General features: G+C 38.5%; 1 protein-coding gene across 3 annotated transcripts; it reads left to right on the forward strand.

Moving 5' to 3' along the window:
* Window positions 1-1,780: 1,780 nt before the first annotated feature.
* LOC123508699 lies at window positions 1,781-20,070 on the forward strand. Of its 3 annotated transcripts, none has more exons than XM_045262567.1 (15): window positions 1,781-1,838; window positions 3,142-3,288; window positions 3,546-3,759; window positions 4,382-4,501; window positions 5,100-5,789; window positions 5,962-6,091; window positions 6,602-6,866; window positions 7,175-7,320; window positions 7,678-7,833; window positions 8,159-8,316; window positions 8,440-8,574; window positions 9,101-9,229; window positions 9,667-9,782; window positions 11,694-11,884; window positions 14,366-20,070. In XM_045262567.1, the coding sequence occupies exons 2-15, from the start codon at window positions 3,180-3,182 to the stop codon at window positions 15,797-15,799; spliced, it is 3,993 nt and encodes a 1,330-aa protein (XP_045118502.1). In that variant the 5' UTR covers window positions 1,781-1,838; window positions 3,142-3,179; the 3' UTR covers window positions 15,800-20,070. The 3 variants fall into 3 exon arrangements, with proteins under 3 accessions (XP_045118502.1, XP_045118504.1, XP_045118503.1); XM_045262569.1 differs by having other exon boundaries at window positions 1,795-1,838; window positions 3,145-3,288; XM_045262568.1 differs by lacking the exon at window positions 1,781-1,838 and adding an exon at window positions 1,879-1,956.
* The last annotated feature ends 479 nt before the right edge of the window (window positions 20,071-20,549 follow it).

A 20,549-nucleotide genomic window follows, 5' to 3' on the forward strand; every position in this document is an offset into this window, starting at 1 on the left:
CAGACAGTTTTGTGTTCACTAGGATGATGGAACATTGTACAGTACGTCCCCACGGTTGTTTATTCCTGCAAAGAGAGCACGTGATTCCTTCTGCTGTGGCTTGGAAACCTTTCCTCATCTGAAGTCCCACTCTCTGTAAACCTCAATCCGATGCACGTTGCCTCTTGTTCATTTGATGAGACTCGAGTGAAGTGTCTTATATTCCTCTGAACCACTCTTATTAGATTTTTTTATATATATATATATATATATATATATAAGGACTATTGGTATTCTATTACTCTTTCACCAGTCTCAAGAGAGCTTTTCATACGCTTCTGAGTAATTCTAGGGAAGCTAGCTCACTCGATCCCACGAAGACGCACACGTTTGATTCAGAAGCGGACACAGTTATCTACCCCGGTGGAGTTACATCCACTCGTGCCTGCATGTGATATCTGTTGCACAAACGCAAAAAAATAACTACTGTGATTGCAAGCTGTCTAATTAAAAAAGAAAAGACATATCCTATTTATATAACCATAGTGTGGTTGCATTTTATGCTATGAAGGGAAAGAGTCGGAGGTAGGGGAGAATCGGGTATGCGTAGATAAAAACTAATGATTTCCAGGTAAATAACGTGCTCACATGATATTTGGCATGTGCAACAATAACATGTGTTATTCATCTACGGTACATTAACCTAGACTAGGTAACAGTCCTGCCTGCTCGTTTTTTATTTTTTTTTCTTCTTTATCTGTATCACTATAGCTTGCACCGATTATTTACCTATATATTTATTTCATTTGTGTACTAAAACACACACACACACACACACACACACACACACACACACACACACACACACACACACACACTTAGTGTAGTGGTTAGCACACTCTGCTCATAACCGAGAAGGCTCGGGTTCGAGTTCCGGGCGCGGCGAGGCAAATGGGCAAGCCTCTTAATGTGTATAACCCCTGTTCACCTAGCAGTAATTAGGTACGGGATAACTCGAGAGGTTGTGGCCTTGCTTTCCTTGCTCATAGACCGAAGATCGGTCTATGAGCTCTAAGCTCGCTCCGTAAAGGAGAAGGCTGGCTGGGTGACCAGCAAGGATCCTTGGTGACCAGCAGACGACCCTGGTGAATGAATCACACACACACACACACACACACACACACACACACACACTCTCTCTCTCTCTCTCTCTCTCTCTAGGTATTGTGTTTAAATATACGACACTTGTCTCGAGTTATAGTTAATCTGAAATGAAACATTTATTGTTCAACCTATATATGCACAGGAGGAAATCGGGGTCTGTCAACTGTTAACTAATTTATTACTTTTCCTCTTACATATTGCTTGTGCCCTTGTTCCTGAATATACTTTGCTTAAGTATTTGGAGTATGTTAGTGGGCAGGAGGTGAAATATAGGGTTGGTGAAAAATAATAACTTTTCCTATTATATTGATTCTTTTATGTTTCTCAGTCCAGTTTTAAAACAAGTAATTCCAGGGAAACATAATGGGCATAGGAAAAAGTAAGGGATTTGGAAAGAAAGAAAGAAGCGAATCGAAGCGTCTGCACATATTAGGAGAACAACATGCATGCTTATCCCGTTATGTTCCCCTTTTGTTCCTCACTCTTTTATTCAATATAGGGAATAAATATGTCCCGAGTAACAAAGGTGGGCACAGCTATAACTCCAAACTGAGCAGCATAAAAAGAATCAAACACCTTTATTTCCGCATTGGGTTCATATATTTGATCCTCTTTTGTTTACCACTGAAATAACATTAATTGGTGCAATCCCTGAAGTTAGAGAATGTTTGTGTCTTCTCCAGATTGGACGTGAGGTTGGTGGTTAAAATTGTGGTGTTAAAAAGTGGTGTATAAGGAAGAGAAACCGTTGGAGTGTGTTGTTCAAGGTGCAAAGGGACAGAGTGTGGTGTTGAGGTGCGGATGGAGTGTGGCGTGAGTGTCTATTAAGGAGCGTTGGTGTGTATTGTGGTGTATTTCCTGTAGAGGTCAGCTGTTTGTGAAGGAATGTGAAAAATGCGGTGAATGGTAGGGCTGGTGTGGTGTTAATGAGGTGTGTGTGGTAGTGTCTTTCTGCCGCTCGTGTGTTGTGTGTGGTGTGTGGTAAGTGTGTGTGCTTATCTACGTGTGTTTGCCAAGCGTTCAGTCTACTTCGTAATATTCCGTCTTCTAATATAGATTTACCATATTTTCTTACGGTGTTACTTGTTCTTTTCTACAAGTGTGAGTTTTAGTGAGTGTGTCTGTGCATTAACCTGCTTGTATTTTTACGTTGTTGTACAAGGTTCATGGTGATTTGCCCCTGTGAGTCCAATAATAAGATGGAAATTCATATGATACACCACCTATTTTTATATTTGTCAATCTTTGTGGATTTTCATGCGGTTTTGGATTGTGTGATGCACGTAATTATAACCATTAGCAAGTATATCTGTCTTTTTCTTTATAGTTATTACAGAGTTAGACATTTCAGTAATAACCATCATCCTGTCAGTGTTCATGTGTTAGTGTCAGTGCAGCTTGGGGTGTTACTTTTCACAGAGCTTCATCTCTTATTCCATTCATTGTTCTACTATCTGTAGCTTCAGTAATGACAAATTCATATTGTGGCATGAGACATTGGCCGTGAAAGACTCATTGAATCCTTGACGCGATACTCAAACAGGATAGAGACACAAGGGCAACACCACCAGGCAGGCCAGTAGAGATTACCAAAGTCCAATCAGATTTTGGTGAGCTTTGTCTGTGCTGTAACTTTTGTAGTGGTTTGTGCTGAATCTCAAAGGCAGTGTCTCGTGAATGGTAATAGCAAACTGCTGTCTCATTGTAGAAGGCAAAAGGGCAGCTATGTAACACATCTGCAATGGCCATGTAATGTAAATGTATTATGTGAAAATTGATGCACAGTTGTCATTTTGGTAAAACTTGATATTTTCTGTTTAATTAATCTAATGTAATTTTCTTGAATATTTTTTCTTTATGGTCCCGGTAATATAGACAAACATGCTTTTGAGCTAGTTTCATCTGTCCCAATAAGCTAGACACCAAGTTATTTCTCAAATCCTTAAAGTGACAAAACACTGGCAGCAAGTCATCAAGCTAAGTGAATGTGTTTTCCAGCAGAGTAGCAGGGAGAGTATCTGTGCCATGACGTAGCCATGACCTCGCACCAGGAACACCAGCAAGCCAAATCCAGCCAGCAGCACTCCTCATCCAAGGACAAAAGCCTCACTGCACCCCAACACAACCCTCTTGCAAAGAACAAAGGTAGGCTCACATGCACACTGTCCACTGTTACATGTCTCTCTGTACTGTTTCTTGCTTTACATTAATACAAAAGTAACATAGAAGTACCACCTTTCTCCCACAGCATATCCATTGTATTAGTTACATTTCAGTTGTAATGTCAGATATACGTGACTCATAATGATGTAAATACTGGTTTGAGCTATCAATGAAGCTTTTATATTTGATGATTCTCATGTTCTTTACTAATGCTAGTTTACATTTCTATCCTGGGACAGACTATGGTTACAGCTTCAGTGAAAGTGAACCTGATGTAAGCACCTCCAATGAAAATCTAAGCCCGGAGGAACGTTATGCCCTAGAGCACACCCAGCGACAGGAGCCTCAGGGTCAGGAGAATGTTAGCAGCACTGCCACCACCATGGCCAACACACAGACTCCTGATTCACTGATGAGTGGGGCATCAAGCATGTCCAATCACAGGTCCAATGAGTAAGTGCCCCATTCATGCTGATCAGAAAGGGTGTCTTGGATGCAGTTTGAAATTTTTTGAAAATGTACTACATGATATATTCTGTGTATCTATAAGGATACCGCAAGTTATTCTAAGTAGAAAGTATTTTATGTACATATGCATTATGAGGCAGTATAGCTGTGTATGAAATTCAAGTGTTCCCTGGTGATAGATTCACAACCACTAGGATGGCATCCATGGCATGATTTGTAGATGCAGAATATTCATTGGTGTAGCATTACAGTATTATTATGGTATTAATGAACAGGTGATTTATTTATAAACATTACACAAGGATAGTAAGGCTGATATTCACTCTCTGCCATTGTCTCTTCAGTGATGATAGTTATGCTGTTTGTATTGGGTAGCACAACCCACCACAGAATGCTTTGGTTGGCCCTCACAGCCACTCTGCACATGTTTCATTCTCCTGTTCTTGCTATACCAAATTTGTGATTATACACACTTGGATCCCCTCTTTGTTAGTAGGTGAATTCAAGAATAGTACTAACTGGTAATTGTTTATTTATGATTGCATATATCATGTATTTCTGGTCAGATGTAATTATACTTACATCCTTTGTGTCCTTTTCCTTTCAGTTGCAATGCCTCCATCAGCAGCAGCACAAACACCCTGATCATCCACAACTCTGTCAATGATGACTCATGGCACTACCGCTGGGGTTTTGGAGGATATTCAGGCTCAGGCAGGAAGTCCATGTAAGTGTCAAAGGTCAAAACAAAAAGGTAATGTTTTCCTTAGATTATCACAGCAGCAACACCCAATGCATATCCACTGTCCAGTGATAGCCATTCTTGTGAAATATTCCTCACTGTGTGTGTTGTGCTACTTGGCTTGTTTATAATCCTGTCACCATTGCTAGCCTAGGTATTTAATGTAGCATGTCAAGTCTTCTTACTCTATTTATGGTACATATCTTATTCAGAATTCTCCAATTTTTCCTTTGTTGGAATAGATTAGTGGGAACAAAATTGCTATTTTTGTATATGTTCATTTTTACATTTGAACTAAAACCATTTGAACTTCCCAGCATCTTTATTTTGATGGAGTGAGATTTAAGCATCAGTTAGTGCTGTGGTGATAGTTGAATGATTCTAAATTACCATAACCGTTACTATAATAAACATGATTATCAGGTATTAACTTGCTGTGGTGACAATCATCTTGTCTTGTTTCATATCTATCCACTTGTGTGTCAATTGGCAGATGTCCTATAGAATCCTATCATGACCACACTGTTAGGAATAATGTGGCATCTTGGTATTCATTGATTAATTGATTGCCTTGTGTTGTCAGGTCTGCCAGTCTCCTGGATGGGCAAGACACAGGACCTTCGCAGTATACCAGTCAAGCTCACCAACTCAACATGGAATCTCTCAAACTCAACTCCTCTCTACTCAACACACCTCTCATCGAGTCATCGGCGGGCAAGGCAAACCTCCTGTCTTCTACTCTACTTAACTCCTCACTCCTGGACTCCTCAGTGCCGTCTCAGAAATCACACGTGCCTTACTTGAACCACAGCAGCATTCCGGGCTCCCCAAAGCTGTCCTCCCGTGCATCCATGAACTACCAAACTTCCACTGACCTGCCGGATATTCCCTCCTCATACCTGGATCAGTCTGAGGTTCTGAAGCACCTCTTGAAGCGTGAGGGGAAGGGGAGTGGATGCAGTGACCAGAGTGCATCGTCCTCAAACAGTGGTATCAATCTGATCACGGAAAATGGAATGATGACCAGAGATTTGTCGCAGGCTCCTTTATATTTTAGAGATTTTGATTCTAGTGGAAGTTATGATCTGTTGAATTTACCTCCTCCGCCGGCTTATCCCATGTGGCGGTCAAAGCAATCTGAGAAGCCGGAGAGACAAGGGGACTTTGGGAATCATTCTGTTGAAAAAGCCAGCTTGTCAAAGTCCCAGCCTGATCTGACGAGGATAAATAATGCCAAAGATGCCTCTAGTCCCAAGGAGCTGCTGAGTCAGAGGTATTGTGGTGCTGCTGTGAAGTAGATAATGAAGTAAATAATGGTCATGAGATAATTACAGTTGAATTCTTAGAGATAAAAGATATAGAATGATTAGGGATGATTCTTGTCATATTAGTACTGCATGTAGTTTTTGTGATTTTTCAGTAACTAAGTATATATTTCTTTTCAGAGTTGTGTCAGGACAGACTGATTATGCTGAAGGTCCCATGCAGGAAGTAGCAGATTTACTGGCTCAAGAAAATAGTGCCTTGAAGATGGAAGTGGATATGTATCATAGAAAAGTAGCAAAACTTCAAAGGGTAAGTGTGTATGAGTATAGGAGAGAGAGAGAGTGAGTGAGTGAGTTAACTAAGGGGTGTGTGGCTTTCTGAGAAAGTATTGGACTTATTGCTAAAAGACTGCAAATTTGATTCAGGCCAATAGTTGAATGCCAATTCCACATTTTTACTCTTACCTTTTGAAATTCAGTGATTTATTTTAGTTTTTCTGTTACAGTGTACAACATGAAAATTGACTTCACAACCTCTTACAAGATTTGGCATCATAGTTGAGGGAATTAATTTATAAACAGAAGTGGTTTAATATATATGAGTTCCTGTTATCTTTGTCATTTCATAAGAATAATTAAGTTCATCTGTTTCTGGATGAGCTTGGCTATGTTGTATTTAGTTACCAAGTCTCATCTGACCAGTTCTAGCTTAACCTAATTTCAATTTGCACATCCCAGAATACCAGTGTTGCTGGTCTGCATGTGATCCAGTATGTCTGCTGTACCTGCATGTCAGAGTAATTACCTTGTTCCCCGGCAGTTTGAGATGGAGATTGTGAAAGTTCACGAGGCCCACCAGGCATTGGTGAAGTCATCTGAGCGGCGGGAGCAGTTGGAGCGGCTGGCCCGGCACAAACTGCATGCTGAAGTGAAGCGACTGACTGAGCTGAACGCTGACCTCAAGGACCAGGTTGATGTCCTCAGCACTCAGATTTCTAACCGCCCTGTGTCCACCGACAACAGCGATGCACTCCGCAAGGAACTGAATAAAAGAGATGTCTTAATAGCACAGCTCATATCACAAAGTATGTTGCTTTTACTTTTTTGTATTGTTTGCTAGCCTTTGTGATCATCACCACTGTCTTTACTAATCTCCACACCACACAAGCAAAATTTCTCCTTTTATCTTCATCTAGTTCTCAACCTGCCCTTCCTTCCTTTATTATCCCTATTTTGCCATTAGCTTCTCTCACTGTAGTTAGCTAGTATTTTTTTATGTCTGGTAAAGTAATCTGTAAAGCCTGTTCCTTGAAATTCTCATTTGTTTTTGTCTCTACATGATGTTCTTCCACTCTCCATCTTACTTGAAGAATGATGACTGGGCATGTTTCAGATAAAGAGCTGATTGCTGCAAAGGAACGACAGGAAATTGAGTTGACTGCCCAGAAGCAAACTTTGAATGAACAGCGGTCACACATTGACATCCTGGATTCTGCCTTGACCAACGCTCAAGCTAATGTTGTCAAGCTCGAAGAGGAGGTATGTTTACTGCTAGTGTTATTCCAGTATATCTGCATACCTGACTCGATGTGTGCTTGTGTGAGTGATCCACTGTCAGCCACCTCCAGACACAAACATACCCACTACTGTTCCATAAATGGGTATAATATTCTAACAAATTGTCAGCATAACATAAGATCACCTCTTCATGAATCTCTTTTGTTGTGCTTGGATTTTTATGAGTATATTAACTGATATTTTCTGAAGATAAGCTTTATATGAATTTTTTTTCATATTTATATCTTGTTCATTTATTATTAGATGTCAGTTATTCAATTTCATTTTAAATCATTAAGTTATTGGTATCTAGTCTCCTGAGATGTACTTTTTCCACAGTTGCGAAAGAAGCAGAACATTGTGGAGCAAGCAGGACAGCTTAAACGCTTTATAGTCTCCCTTCAGTTGGCAGCTGACAAGAGGGAACAGTCGGAGAAGAACTTGCGTTATAAGTTAGAGAAAGAAGTGGAAGCACTGCGTCTTGGCTCCAAACAGGTGAGAGACCTTGCTTTAGATTCTTAGGTGTTTCAAAATAAAAAGACTAACAACAACAAAATTGGATAAATTAAAGGAACTATAATTGCTGGCTTGCAAAAAGTTTATTTACTTATTTACTATTTATTTAGTTATTTGTTTTCTAGGTAATGCAACCTTTTCATTTTTTGGAGCATTGTTCTTTTAAGGAGGCATTTTTTTATGCTGACATTAATTTTTTGTCAGCTCATTCTGTGTACCTTGAAAATTACCCTAAAGCAAGAGAGATCAGTATGTTGAGTGCACTGCAGCAAACTGATGGAAGTGTTGAACTGATATATTACAGGAAGATCCAGGGAGCAAGATAAGTGACTTGCAACGTGAGCTTCGGGAGAAGGAAGAAAAGATCATGATTTTGGAGGGCGAGGTCACCAAGTGGGAGCAACGGTATCTTCAGGAGTCAGCGATGCGGCAGCTGGCCATTGATGCTGCGTCCATGCCCAAGTCAGTGTTTGGGAGTGGCGATGGTGAACCACTCATTAGCCAAAAGATAGGAATAGATATCTTGAAATGTCTTGTGGCACACTGTTCATGTCAGGAATTAATCTTTTGTTATCACATTTTCAGGGACACGAAAATTGCCGCATTGGAGAAGAGCAACCATGAGAGTGAGCGCTCCTTCAGTCAAGCCAAGTTGGACAAGCTGCGTCAGATGGAGGAGATTCACAACATGAGTAAGAAGCAGGCAGAGTTTGAAGCAAGGTCAGTACAGTGGAGGCTTTTTTGTTGGCAGTTTGTTGAAAGGAATGTTGTGATGTATTTATTTCAGTAGTCTGTCTAGTTTTTTTATCTTTGATATTTTATTCATAGTGGTGTTATGGGTTTATTGTTTTCTTCTGGTGTTATGTTGTGATATTTCTATGGTAATTCCATTGATTCTTTTTTGTTTTTAATCTGTTTTGCTGTTCAGTTTATGATTTGTGTTTATTGCCGCCTCTATTGTTAATGTAGTGTGTAATATGATTTCATTCATGATGTCATGAGTTTCCTTTTATTTTTTTGGCTCATGGCATTATTTTTTATATGCTATGATAAGTGAGTTGTGTTGGAAAATTTCTACCGTATTTGAATCACATTTTTTGTTGAGTTATGAGAATGTTCTTTATCTAATGAAGTGTTATGATAAATTCTTGATATTTGATCTTTGTGGATTTCAGTATGTTCTCTGTAGCAAGAGCTTAGCACACTATTTTTTCCAACATAAATTATTATGTTTCTTTACCTCCAGAAATAGGGAATTAGAAAGCCACATTGCAGAACGAGATGCAATGATAAGGGCTTTGCAGCGAAGAGTTGAAGAGAAAGAGGTTTTGTATCAGAAGGCTCTCATGAGGACAACACTTAGCAGTGGAAAAAGGTTAGTGTTCACTTTATGGTAAGAAGACATTGTAGATGTTCATCCCATAAGAGAATAGGTCAAGAATGGATAGCCTGGGCCAGGTAGAAGTCATTCTGACTCATTTTATGTCAAGTTACACCAGCTCACCCAGTCAGTCCACAAGGGAATCTGTTTACTATTATGTTATGAATAAAGTTATTTTATTATCCAGGGAATTCACATTTACAATTGAAATTATAAAAAAGACTTACTCAAGAATGCTGAATATGCACTAAATAGGAAAATTTAAAACATGTGCCAATTCTGCTTTGTAAGCTTTTATTTGTGAACATTTATTAAGATATGTAATTAATTTTGAAATGACAATTAATTTCTAAATGTTTGGAGCACCACCACATCCATCACATCTGTATTCTTGCTTATGTAGAGTGAAATTTATTGCCACTATTTTACAGCTTGGATTGCCAGAGCAACAGCAGCACCAGCATGGGTCACAGCACACAGGCTTCCACAGTGCACTCCCACAGCAGCAGTGGGCTGGGCTGTGCTGGGGTCGGCTCCAGCACCCCAGGTACTCCCAGGCGTGATGAAGAGCTTGGTGAAATCCTCCTGTAGTAAAGGGAGAGGCAGGAATATTGCAGGCTTTTTTATTGCAGACTGTGTGCTCACAATCAGTGTAGATAATATCCTGGTACTGATTGTCACGTCAGTATTGTTTGAACAGAGATATTTTCATACCTGAGAGAGAGAGAGAGAGAGAGAGCACTCATATTGAAAAAGCAGCCATCTGTGATTGTAATATATTTATGTACACCAAGCTATTCATGGTTAACAATTAACTGCCATAAAGCTGAATGTCACACCTTACCTCAGTGTACTAATTGAGGTCATGTGTTGTGTTGTGTGGACTGACATGCAATGTTGATGTTGATATGTGTTCAGTGTTGAGTCCATCTGTTGTGTTACTGTTGCATGTTGTGTTTTTATGGCCCAAACCTCTGAAGAACCATCCATTGTGCATCTGCTTAATGTTCTGTGACTTGTGAGCAGAATGTATGTTGTCCACCTGCCTGCTGTCTGCCCACTTAACTGCCTGCCTGCCTGCCTGTTCACATAAACCTCCTTTGAATGTTGTAGGTGAGACATTCAACACTTCTTTTGTATCTTTTTGTTTATGTATAACCTGCAGCTGTTAAATTTTTAGTATTTTTTATGTTTAAAGTTGTTTGCTTGTATTTAGAGTAAGTTGTTTTGTTTTCTTGTATTTGTCATTTTTTTTCTTTTTGAAACTTGCTTGTGAACAAATATTCAGCTTATTTTATGTCTACTTATTCTTAATTTGCTTTAATTGGCCATATGTGTATCCCTAATTATCAGATTCCCTACTCCTTATTACCCTGCTTTTAGCAATTTGCATGCCTAAATTTACTACAATGTACACACACACACACACACACACACACACACACACACACACACACACACACACACACACACACACACACACACACACACACACACCACGTAGTGTAATGGTTAGCACACTCGGCTCACAACTGAGAAGACCCGGGTTTGAGTCCCGGGTGTGACGAGGCAAATGGGCAAGTCTCTTAATGTGTATAGCCCCTATTCACCTAGCAGTAAATAGGTACGGGATGTAACTCGAGGGGTTGTGGCCTCGCTTTCCTGGTGTGTGGAGTGTGGTGTGGTCTCAGTCCTACGTGAAGATCAGTCTATGAGTTCTGAGCTCGCTCCGCAATGGGGAAGGCTGGCTGGGTGACTAGCAGGCGACTGTGAATACTTACAAAACAGTCTTTGTGATATATTCTAAACCACAAGATAAAATGTTTGACCCAATTACTCACTTATGAATCCAAGTAACTACTACTACTACTACTACTACTACTACTACTACTACTACTACTACTACTACTACTACTACTACTACTACTACTACTACTACTACTACTACTACTACTACTACTACTACTACTACTACTACTACTACTACTACTACTACTCTACTACTATTACTATTACTACTACTACTACTACTACTACTACTACTACTACTTTTCAGCTAACCCTTGCAAGGCAGTGAGCACTTGTGTGATCTGCTGAAGTTGTTCATATATATATTTCCCAACTGTTTGTTTATGTAACATGAAACATTCCACTTTTTGTGTCTGCTTTTCATGAGCACATTTCTTGTAATATAGTTAAATAATTTGAAACATGATAAGTTGAGTTAAGTAAGTTTTTATCAACATAGGTAAGGTTATTCAGGTCTTCTGATTCAGAAAACATTGATATCCTAACAAACAGTAATTGCAGTTGATTTTTTATTCAAATTTTATTTTCAGAGTTTTTTATTCTATTTTTATTATTATTATTATTATTATTATTATTATTATTATTATTATTATTGAATAGAGGGTGCTTGTTTTTCTTGTTGTTTTATAAAAGTCTCCCCTGGTGGCAGTGACTCTTGGGCAAGACCTGCACTCCCTTGGCTCCCTTGGCTCCATTAGCCGGCTGCAAGAGTCAGGAGCTGAAGGAAGGAGAATGGATAATGGTGAAGGAGGAAGCCAGTCTGCAGCGGCTGGCTTGAAGTCCGAGGCTCCAGGTTCTGATGATCTGCTCCTGGATAATGAAGATCCAGTCCTTGGGAAGGTGGGTGAGATGTAGTATTTCAGAGTGTTTTGTGCTTTATAAAGTGAAAGCAATACCTTATGTGACCATATAATCATTTGTGAGAAAACAGCTTCCATGTGTTATAAAACTACCATACTGATTTGTTTGACTAATTAAGCCATACATTTTTTTTTTTTTTTTTTTTTTTTTTGTCCTCCTAATCTCCTTTCAACCTTTAAACACTTTGTCTTCCCTGTTGCTTAGCTTTTGTCAGTGCAACCCCTTCTTGTTTAGTCAACCTATTATTTTCATTTTTTCCTGGCCAGAACGTGCATTAGTGGACTTGTAGAGCAGTAGAATGCAGATAGAGCTTCAGTGTAGAGGGCATTGGAGTACTTTGGTTCTTAGGGACTCTTTGGTGCATTCTTTTCGGTTCTAGAAAACAAAATTATATTGGGAAGTAAATTTCTTTCTTTACATGGTTCCTGCACAGTAAAGTATGGCACTTCTAGAATTATTATTTATTCAGCAGTGGAAGAGGTAGAAATTTTTAAATGTCTGACAATTAGTCCTTTTGAAGATATTATTTCCACTTCATTTTCAAAGGTAGTCTTCTTCAGTAGAAACAGTAGTAGTCATTTGCAAATCAGTAGTTAAAGTTGTTCCTGCTTTTGAAGTAGTATTGAAAGTAGATGGATTTTGGGTTTAAGTCTTAGCTTCATCTTCTAATTTGGGAAGACAAAAGACTTCATTTAGTGAGCATTCAGTCCAGAACAAGTGCGTGTTTTAGGAACTTTCCAGTTGTTCTGTAAAGCCTGAGGAACTATGAACCACTAAGAAAGAGACAAATTACTAACATGATATATGTATCAATTGATCAATTGTATGTTGACCAAAGAAATACAAGGCTAAATTAGTTGAATCAAACCTTAAGCTTTTTAACTAAGATGAGGCTTAAACTGATCTCTGAAGTATTTGGAGTGTCATGGTCTTGTGTGTATGTGTGGTTTGGGGCTAACCATCCACAAATATACCTGCTTTTTCTGTGTCAGCTTACAGAAATTGCTCCTGCTTTCTATTGTATCTTTTAATTGTATTGGTGCACAAGAGCATAGAAGTTGAGTATGTGTGCTTTGAAGGGGAGGTATGTGATAAGTCCATATGGGTGGCAGTATGTGAGAGTGAGTGGGAGGGATGCAGCATGGAAAATGTTATGAATAGAACAGTGTGGAGTGGTTTACAAGAAACTCCTTCAGATGATTTGGCATTACTGAGTGTGTGTAGTGGATGCTGTAAAATTGAGGTCCTTAGATGACCTGGAAGGGAAGGAATAGAATGAAAGGATACATAGGAAACATGTGTGGAAGAGATGATGGTAAAAAAAGTGGATGGATTAGAAGTGGAAGCTGCTCTTCCATGGCCATCCCTTATAGGGATATTGTAGGCAGTGGAAATTAGGCATCAGAAACAGATGGATGGACACATAAGGCTTTATGGCTGTGGCACTTGTCACAGTCACTAAAATAAAACCGTTATGTACTTAATTGTTGCTTTGTGAAAGTAGACCTTGTTTTGTAGTGGGAGAAGTGAAATGTGAAGCAGATGACATGTACTCTTCCTTGAGTTGTTGAGTAGGAAATGCTCACCTTGACATGATGTGCACCATTAGTAAACTCTGAGGAATTGAACTTGGAGGTTGCTACAGAACATTCGTAGCAACTTTGGACATTTACCTGTGTTACCTTTTTGACATTGGCCCCTCAGTGTGTGTGATTGTAGAATGTGTTAGTAATGGCAGAAAGGAGGGAAGTGGGTTAGAGGAGGATGTACTGTACAAGAGTTGAAAGTATTGAAACTGATATATGAAGGCATGTTATCATCGCACCCTTGAGGGACTTCCAACAAATGGGCATCAGTGAAGATTAGGTAAGGTTAACACAAAGCCTGTTTTCCACTCACACCATGTTTTAGCTTTACACTCACCCATCCTTGCTCAGTGCTGGCTTACTCAGATTGGAGGCACTAGCAGTTAAGTTTTTGAGTTGTGACCTCAAACACTAATTCTGTCTTAAAGTTCATCTTAGTGGTTCAAAGTTCTTTACAAAGATAATTTACAGAATCTCTGTATCATCTGTTATTACAATTGTATTTATATATGCAACATTTCAGATAGATTAGATGATTAGCCAGGTATTACAGTACAGAGTGAATGGTGTCAAGAAGTCTCATGACAAGGATTAACATTAGGTTTTTATTGGAATATTGGGAGTATAATATTTTGTTGCTGGTCTGTATAGTCATTGTTGACAGACAAGCAGATTGGAACAACATTTAGGAGTTTAGATCAGGAGAAAGATTTATGATTAACAACGATCAACGGATAAATCGTTATGGGTCTCTTATCCAATATGATCAGTGAGAATAATAGTTGTAGTGGTTAAGAGAACAGGTATCAACAAGATTGGCCATTTACCCTTCTACTGTCAGCTTTCTGGTGGTGACACAAATATTTCATTGCAGCTGCGTGTGGTGTGTTTTCCAGGATTGGTTAATTCAAGCTCTGCAGCTGGAGAAGGCTCGGTTTCCCAGTCACTATTGGCGAGTGTAGAGATTCGTCCCTCAATGCTGCAGCCTAGTCAGCATCCTTCAAGTGATTTATCTCACCCTGGTCTGAATAAGGGTTCAGAGTATCCAAGTACTGTGCAGACCAGTTCCTATAATGATGTGTCTGGCCTCTCTCATCCAAAATATGATTCTCCACCTGCATATGCTGCTGAAGCCTCACCCATGCTTCCCTTGACGAGAGACTTATCAGCCTTGAGTATGGCACAATCACAAAATCCAAATTCATTGAGCCATCCATCAGCCACTCATCCTCGAGGTGATCCACCGCCATACCATGGTCACCATGAGGTGCTACCACAGCAGCCACCCAGTACTGGGCTGCAGGCACATTCTTTTTATCCCACTGAGCAGCCAACACCTTTACTGTCAGATACCTCACCTGGTTGCATAAAACAAGAAATGGTGTCTCCAAGCTCTCCCAGTCTTTCAATAGATGTGCCATTACCTAGGCCACCCATGTGTCGCAGTCCACACCACCCGACTGTTGCCTGCAGGAAATGCAATAGTGTACGCAGCAGTAACAGACAAAATGCTGCTATTCTTGTGCGCCGTGCCAATTCAAGTGTTGGACACAGCTACAGAAAATCTGCACCTATGTCAGCATGTCAGACAGAGATAGATACAGATGACACACCAAGTATATTAGCTCGTCTTAGAAGGGAATGGGAAATGGGAAATATTCCATCAGTTGAGAGCTTACCAGTAAATGAGGCAGACTCACCATCCCACGGCATGTCAAAGAATAATCCTGCACAAACCAAAGACCAGCGGAGAAAGGCCTCAGATGTCAGAGAATTCTCATGTCAAGAACAACATGTGTCCTCAGCCAATGTGAAAGGAAAGGCAGCACAACGAAGTGATATGCAAAGTAACAAATCGCCTGAGGCTCAGAAAAAGGAATTTGATTTGTCACATCCTAGGGACAAGTTAGTAAAAGGTAAGTCCCTCCAACAAGATCCGGTGCCACTAGAGGCTCATTCACCACAAGACAAAACTTTAGTTAAATCAAAATCTTTGCCATCTAGTGACACCAGTGAACCTCCTTTAGCTTCACCTACATCACCTAAAACTAAACAGAAACTGTCCAACAGAATACAAAACTTATTCAGTCCACTGCATGGATCTGCCTCTTCTTCCCAGACACCAGCTAATAAAAGCACTGCAAGAGATTATCTTAATAACAGAGTTAATGAGGAACATTATAAGAAAAATGACATGAACTACTTCAATAATAACCAAGAAAATAAAACAGAGCTCATAATTTTGGAAGATGCAGATAAACTCAAAACTTCAAAGGATATCACAAAACCACTACAGGATGTTATCTGATATTTGATCTTCAGTTGGATTTTGTGACAGAATCTTGAGGAGTATGTTCTCCCAGCGAGATATGAATCTCATTGCTCATAACTCCTAGAAAGTGAAGGTTACTGAGTTAACTCTTCATGCAGATAGCCTGTGGTTGAGTGTTTCAAGTCATGGGGTCCAATTGAAGGTCCTTGTAAGACTCATTGTTTCCATGAAAAGTTGCTTTCTTTTCATGTAACATGCAGCTTTTAGAAGGATGATGAAATCCTTTCACACAAAGCTTGATAAATATTAGCAGGAGCTGGTGACAAGTGTTAGCTCTAGTGATGGAAGCAGTTCGTCCTGTAACAGTTTGATCAAACGTTTCACATCCAGTAAAACTATTACAGGCAAAAATATTTCATGAATTATGTAAAACACCAAAGGGAAGGATTTATTTTTATTATTACTATTGTTATTCATTTATTTATTTTTTATTTATTTTTTATTAATTAATTTTCTCATGAGTTTACTGTAAAAATACGTTTGGCTAGCCGTGTTCAAATAAGATTGTTGCTCAATTTACACTTTAGAAAAAGTACCTCCATAGTATATTAACATATTACTAGAGAACCAGGTTACTAGAGCAAATGTAAGTTTTAGGCTTCAAATGACACTTCCCTTGAGTTACTGGGTGTGATGCATTAGTTATTTTCCAAGCATATGAACCTGAGGGTTGTTTGGGGATTGCATAAATCCAAACTACATTTTATTCTGATGCAGGACTTGAGGTAATGAAGAGTGTGTAGAGGGAGCAAAGACTTATTAATGGTTCCTAATACAAACTGGTCAGCAATGTGGTTGCAAGCTTTTAGTATTTAGCAATGTGCCAATATTATGTGACTGATTTGTTCTGGTTGGTGACTGACTGTACCTCAAGTTGATCCAACGTGGCCTTAAAGTGTCATGTTTTCTTCATAAAGCCAATGTGTGACTGGCAGAGTGTTGGCTGAGCTGCCTTGGATGTTGTGGTGGGACTGTACAAGTCTTCATTTTGTATACCCTGATGGAACTTAAGTTTTTTTTTCCCTTTCTCAAATGCATACATAGTTATTGAGTGTCCTATCTTGGTTCCACAGTAGTAGGGTTATGTGACACCACTCAGGTACAAATGCAGGAATGCACTTAACTCAATAAAGTTGTATATCATTGAATTAGAGGTAGTGAAAATGCAATATAATGTACCAATTCTGGACTGAGGGAACAGAAACTCAGTGGTAGGGATGATAGGTAAGCTGTTGTGAATGCATGAAGGGAGACAGTCTCATTGAGAGGTCCTCTGGCATCTAGGGTGATCAGCTGAATGATTTGGGTGCAAGAGGAGTAAGTCTATTGTGATGCATCAGTGATAATCCAGCTCTGCCGTTGGGGGGTCTTTTTGCGTGTTTTGTTACTGCCTCGTCATGTACAACATGTTTACTTAGGTATGAGTACATTCCTGCATTTGCATTAAGTAAATACAGCATTGTTCAGTGTAGCAAAGCTGAGGCAGGCTGTGACTTTATGAGAAGCATATGTTACTTTATGGTCATACTGAATCAATGAGGTGTAATGCTTCATAGAATGAGTTACTGTGTGGAGACAAGGGTGTTGCCCTGCCCTCCTTGGTGTGTTCTGTCATCCTTTGAATATGAATCACTGCAGTGGTACTCTTGGCTATGTCTGATACTTTAAAAGCTGTCAATTTTGTTGGACACTAGGTTATGTGACTCTTGGTTTGAGTGAAACAATGTTCCTTTTGCATTATGTATTTGAAAATAGTAGGCCATCAGTATGCACTTCTGGATTTTTAATGTGATCAATGGTTCTTTAATTCATCTGAATTATCTGTAATCTCATGACCGCACTTTATTGAAAAGTTAAACCTGAATTGTAAATTTTTGTCTTGTCTTATCACTGTTATGGTGGTGATGGTTCGTATCAAAGTTTCAGTGCTGCATCTTCGTAATTCCTTCTATCTCAGCATTTTCTCTCCAGTCTGCAGTGAGTGCACTGCTACTGTTCAGGGATGGATATCACTGTACACAACTCACAGTAATAGAAAAGTTTTATAATGTAATTATATAGATGGACAAGAAACAGTTTATGACAACCTTTGACAATTGGCTCCTTGGCAATGAACGTCCATTTAAAGGGTCCACCTTTGAAGTGCATACCTAAAGTCTACTGAACAAGAAAAATTTTCTTTGTAACAAGTGAATTCATACAAGTGTACATAACATGGTTTCTTTTTTTCTTTGGACTTGCATAAGTTAGTTATGATTTCCTTCCATTAACATTGCAGCTTCTCATAGTTGACAGTATGTGATGATAATCATATTGAAGGGAACACTACTTGTTTCAACATGAGTCTCTATTACCAGTATGGTTATCTTAATTTCTACATATACCCAAAGCTACTCAAATTTACCCATCCATGATCAGTATTAGAATACATCTTCATCACAGGAAATATATATTCTTCATGTACATTTTGCATCGTAATTAAAATACAAGTGTTAAGTTCATTAGTAGTATTTAAAGATATACGTTTTCAAAAGGTGCAGCATTGTTAAGTATCTGTAATGGAAAACAACAAGTCTACCAGCTTCTCCTTTCACAACTTTACAGTCACAGCATTTGGTTTCTTTATTATCTACTTAAATGGAAGTAAAAACAAAAGTTTAGTAAATTTAATAATTGAAATAAATGTGCACATCTCATTCTGTCCCATTTTGATACCATGTCCTGAACCATGAGTGTGCCATCCTGCCTGGCCAGAGCAAAGAAACCACAGTGTGGCTGTGTTGCTGCTGATGACTTGTTAAAAGGACATCAAAATAATTATGGCCTACAATTCTAGACTGTGATGTTAAAGCACCTAAAATGTATCTCAGAGCTGGCCTCTGTTATTTGACTTAGTCTTTGGACTTCACATTAAAATGTAATGTGTAATGTTTCTTGGGAGTAAAGATGCAGTTTTTACAACTGTATGTATCCTCTGTATCTTTAGTGCATTGCTTAAATATTCTTGCCTTAGCATTTTGTTTTGGACTTCACTGAATGGTGATCAATTGCCTCATAATCTTAGATCTGAAGATCCCTATTTTTTATAGTAGTAATACTGAAGCACAATATCTAGGAAAAGTGCTATGAATCAGTGTTTTCTGCTGTTCTGAATAAGCTGGGAGAGCTTTTCAGAGCAGTGTGTTATTTTGTTGGTCTGTTGGTGCAAGCTTATTTACTGAATACTGTTTGTGTAAATTTGTATATTGGATGGATAATGTTTTCTCTCAGAATGATTTGCAATAATCTGAACAAAGTAGTAGACATTGGAGATTGTTGATTGATATTTGGTTTTCATGGTATAGATGGCAGTTACATTGATGAAATTTGCTTTATCATCAAGTTTCAAGTGATCAAATTTATTAGATGAGAAGTATTAAAAATAAAATTATAGTTTGTTTAAAGTAGTGATTGGATCACAATTTGCCTAGAAAATATTCACCATAATTAAGGCATTCTGTGTTTGAGGATGCACTCATAATGGCACTAAGAAGGAAGATTTTCTAAGCGATCAATTTTAAGATATCTTTTGAAGAGGCATGAGAAAATATGCTTTTATGTTATTAAACCCTGCCCTAGAATTGTTATACTCCACCTACACCCAAATGAGGAGTTGAACATATGCTATAGCTTTTCATAACTAGAATTAATGACCAGTCATGACATTGTTTATCTGAAAAGAATGAAAATTAAAGAAAAAAGTAACTTCAATGAGAAAAAAGAAAATAATATAATAAGTTTTGTATTAGTTTATTATGACTCATAATTCTGTTTAGAATGAAATTCCCATACATAATAAGTTTTGTATTAGTTTATTATGACTCATAATTCTGTTTAGAATGAAATTCCCATAGAAAGTCTCCAGTTATATATTTTCTTCAAAGACATTATTTTGGCCAGAATTTATCTTAGCTTTAATCAATTATATTTTGTGCTGTGTCTTCCTGTGGGGATGTCAAAGGCTGAACAAGTGACTAAAATGATCTCTGCCATGAATGACTGATTTCTATTCAAAGTTCTCATTATTACATCTTTGTTGAATATTTTGTAATCTCATATTGATGTTCTTGAGTTTTCTACTACTTCAGTAATGTCAGATATTGCAATTAGCATAATATTTCATAGGCTTGTCTTGTCTTCACATTAGTGTATGTATATATGTATTCATTTCAAGTATTCTGAATAATATACGTACTTGATCCATGTTACACAAAGTATTGGTTGATTTTATCTTTATGCAAAAAAGTATTGGCATGAGGACTTGTATGCTTTAAGCTCTCTTCCCCAAACAGTGAAGTTCCACTGACTCTTACATTAGGAGTTCAATGCATATGTGGAAATAACTGTTCCCAGAACAGAAAAATGCACATTATTAGACTCCTTGTTTGGGAACATGGCAACTTGGGGGCAGAGCTCCAAAACATATGATTAGACTTTTCTTACCAGTAACTATAAAGGAATGATACATAGTACTTAGGTGGATTATCAGTATTACGTTTCTTCATCCTTGATCTTGATAAAAATTGAACAAGGTTACCTGCCATGTGATGCTTTTATCAGTGAAGCAGCACATGCAGCTAATCCCAGTGCCTTGGTACCTGGTGGGCCATGATGGCAGCATTGTCAACCCTACCAGGTGGAACATTTTGTGAGAGTAAGGTCACAATTAGTTTAGTAATGCATAAAT

This window comes from Portunus trituberculatus, chromosome 25, assembly GCF_017591435.1.
Source record: "Portunus trituberculatus isolate SZX2019 chromosome 25, ASM1759143v1, whole genome shotgun sequence".
Lineage (NCBI taxonomy): Eukaryota > Metazoa > Arthropoda > Malacostraca > Decapoda > Portunidae > Portunus > Portunus trituberculatus.

Bases quoted from the DNA above. Each gene is read 5' to 3' on its own strand.
- LOC123508699 (XM_045262567.1), top strand. From the start codon at position 3,180: ATGACCTCGCACCAGGAACACCAGCAAGCCAAATCCAGCCAGCAGCAC. The intron at 3,289-3,545 runs GTAGGCTCACAT...ATCCTGGGACAG, and splicing joins CCCTCTTGCAAAGAACAAAG to ACTATGGTTACAGCTTCAGT. The intron at 11,885-14,365 runs GTGGGTGAGATG...ATTTCATTGCAG, and splicing joins AAGATCCAGTCCTTGGGAAG to CTGCGTGTGGTGTGTTTTCC.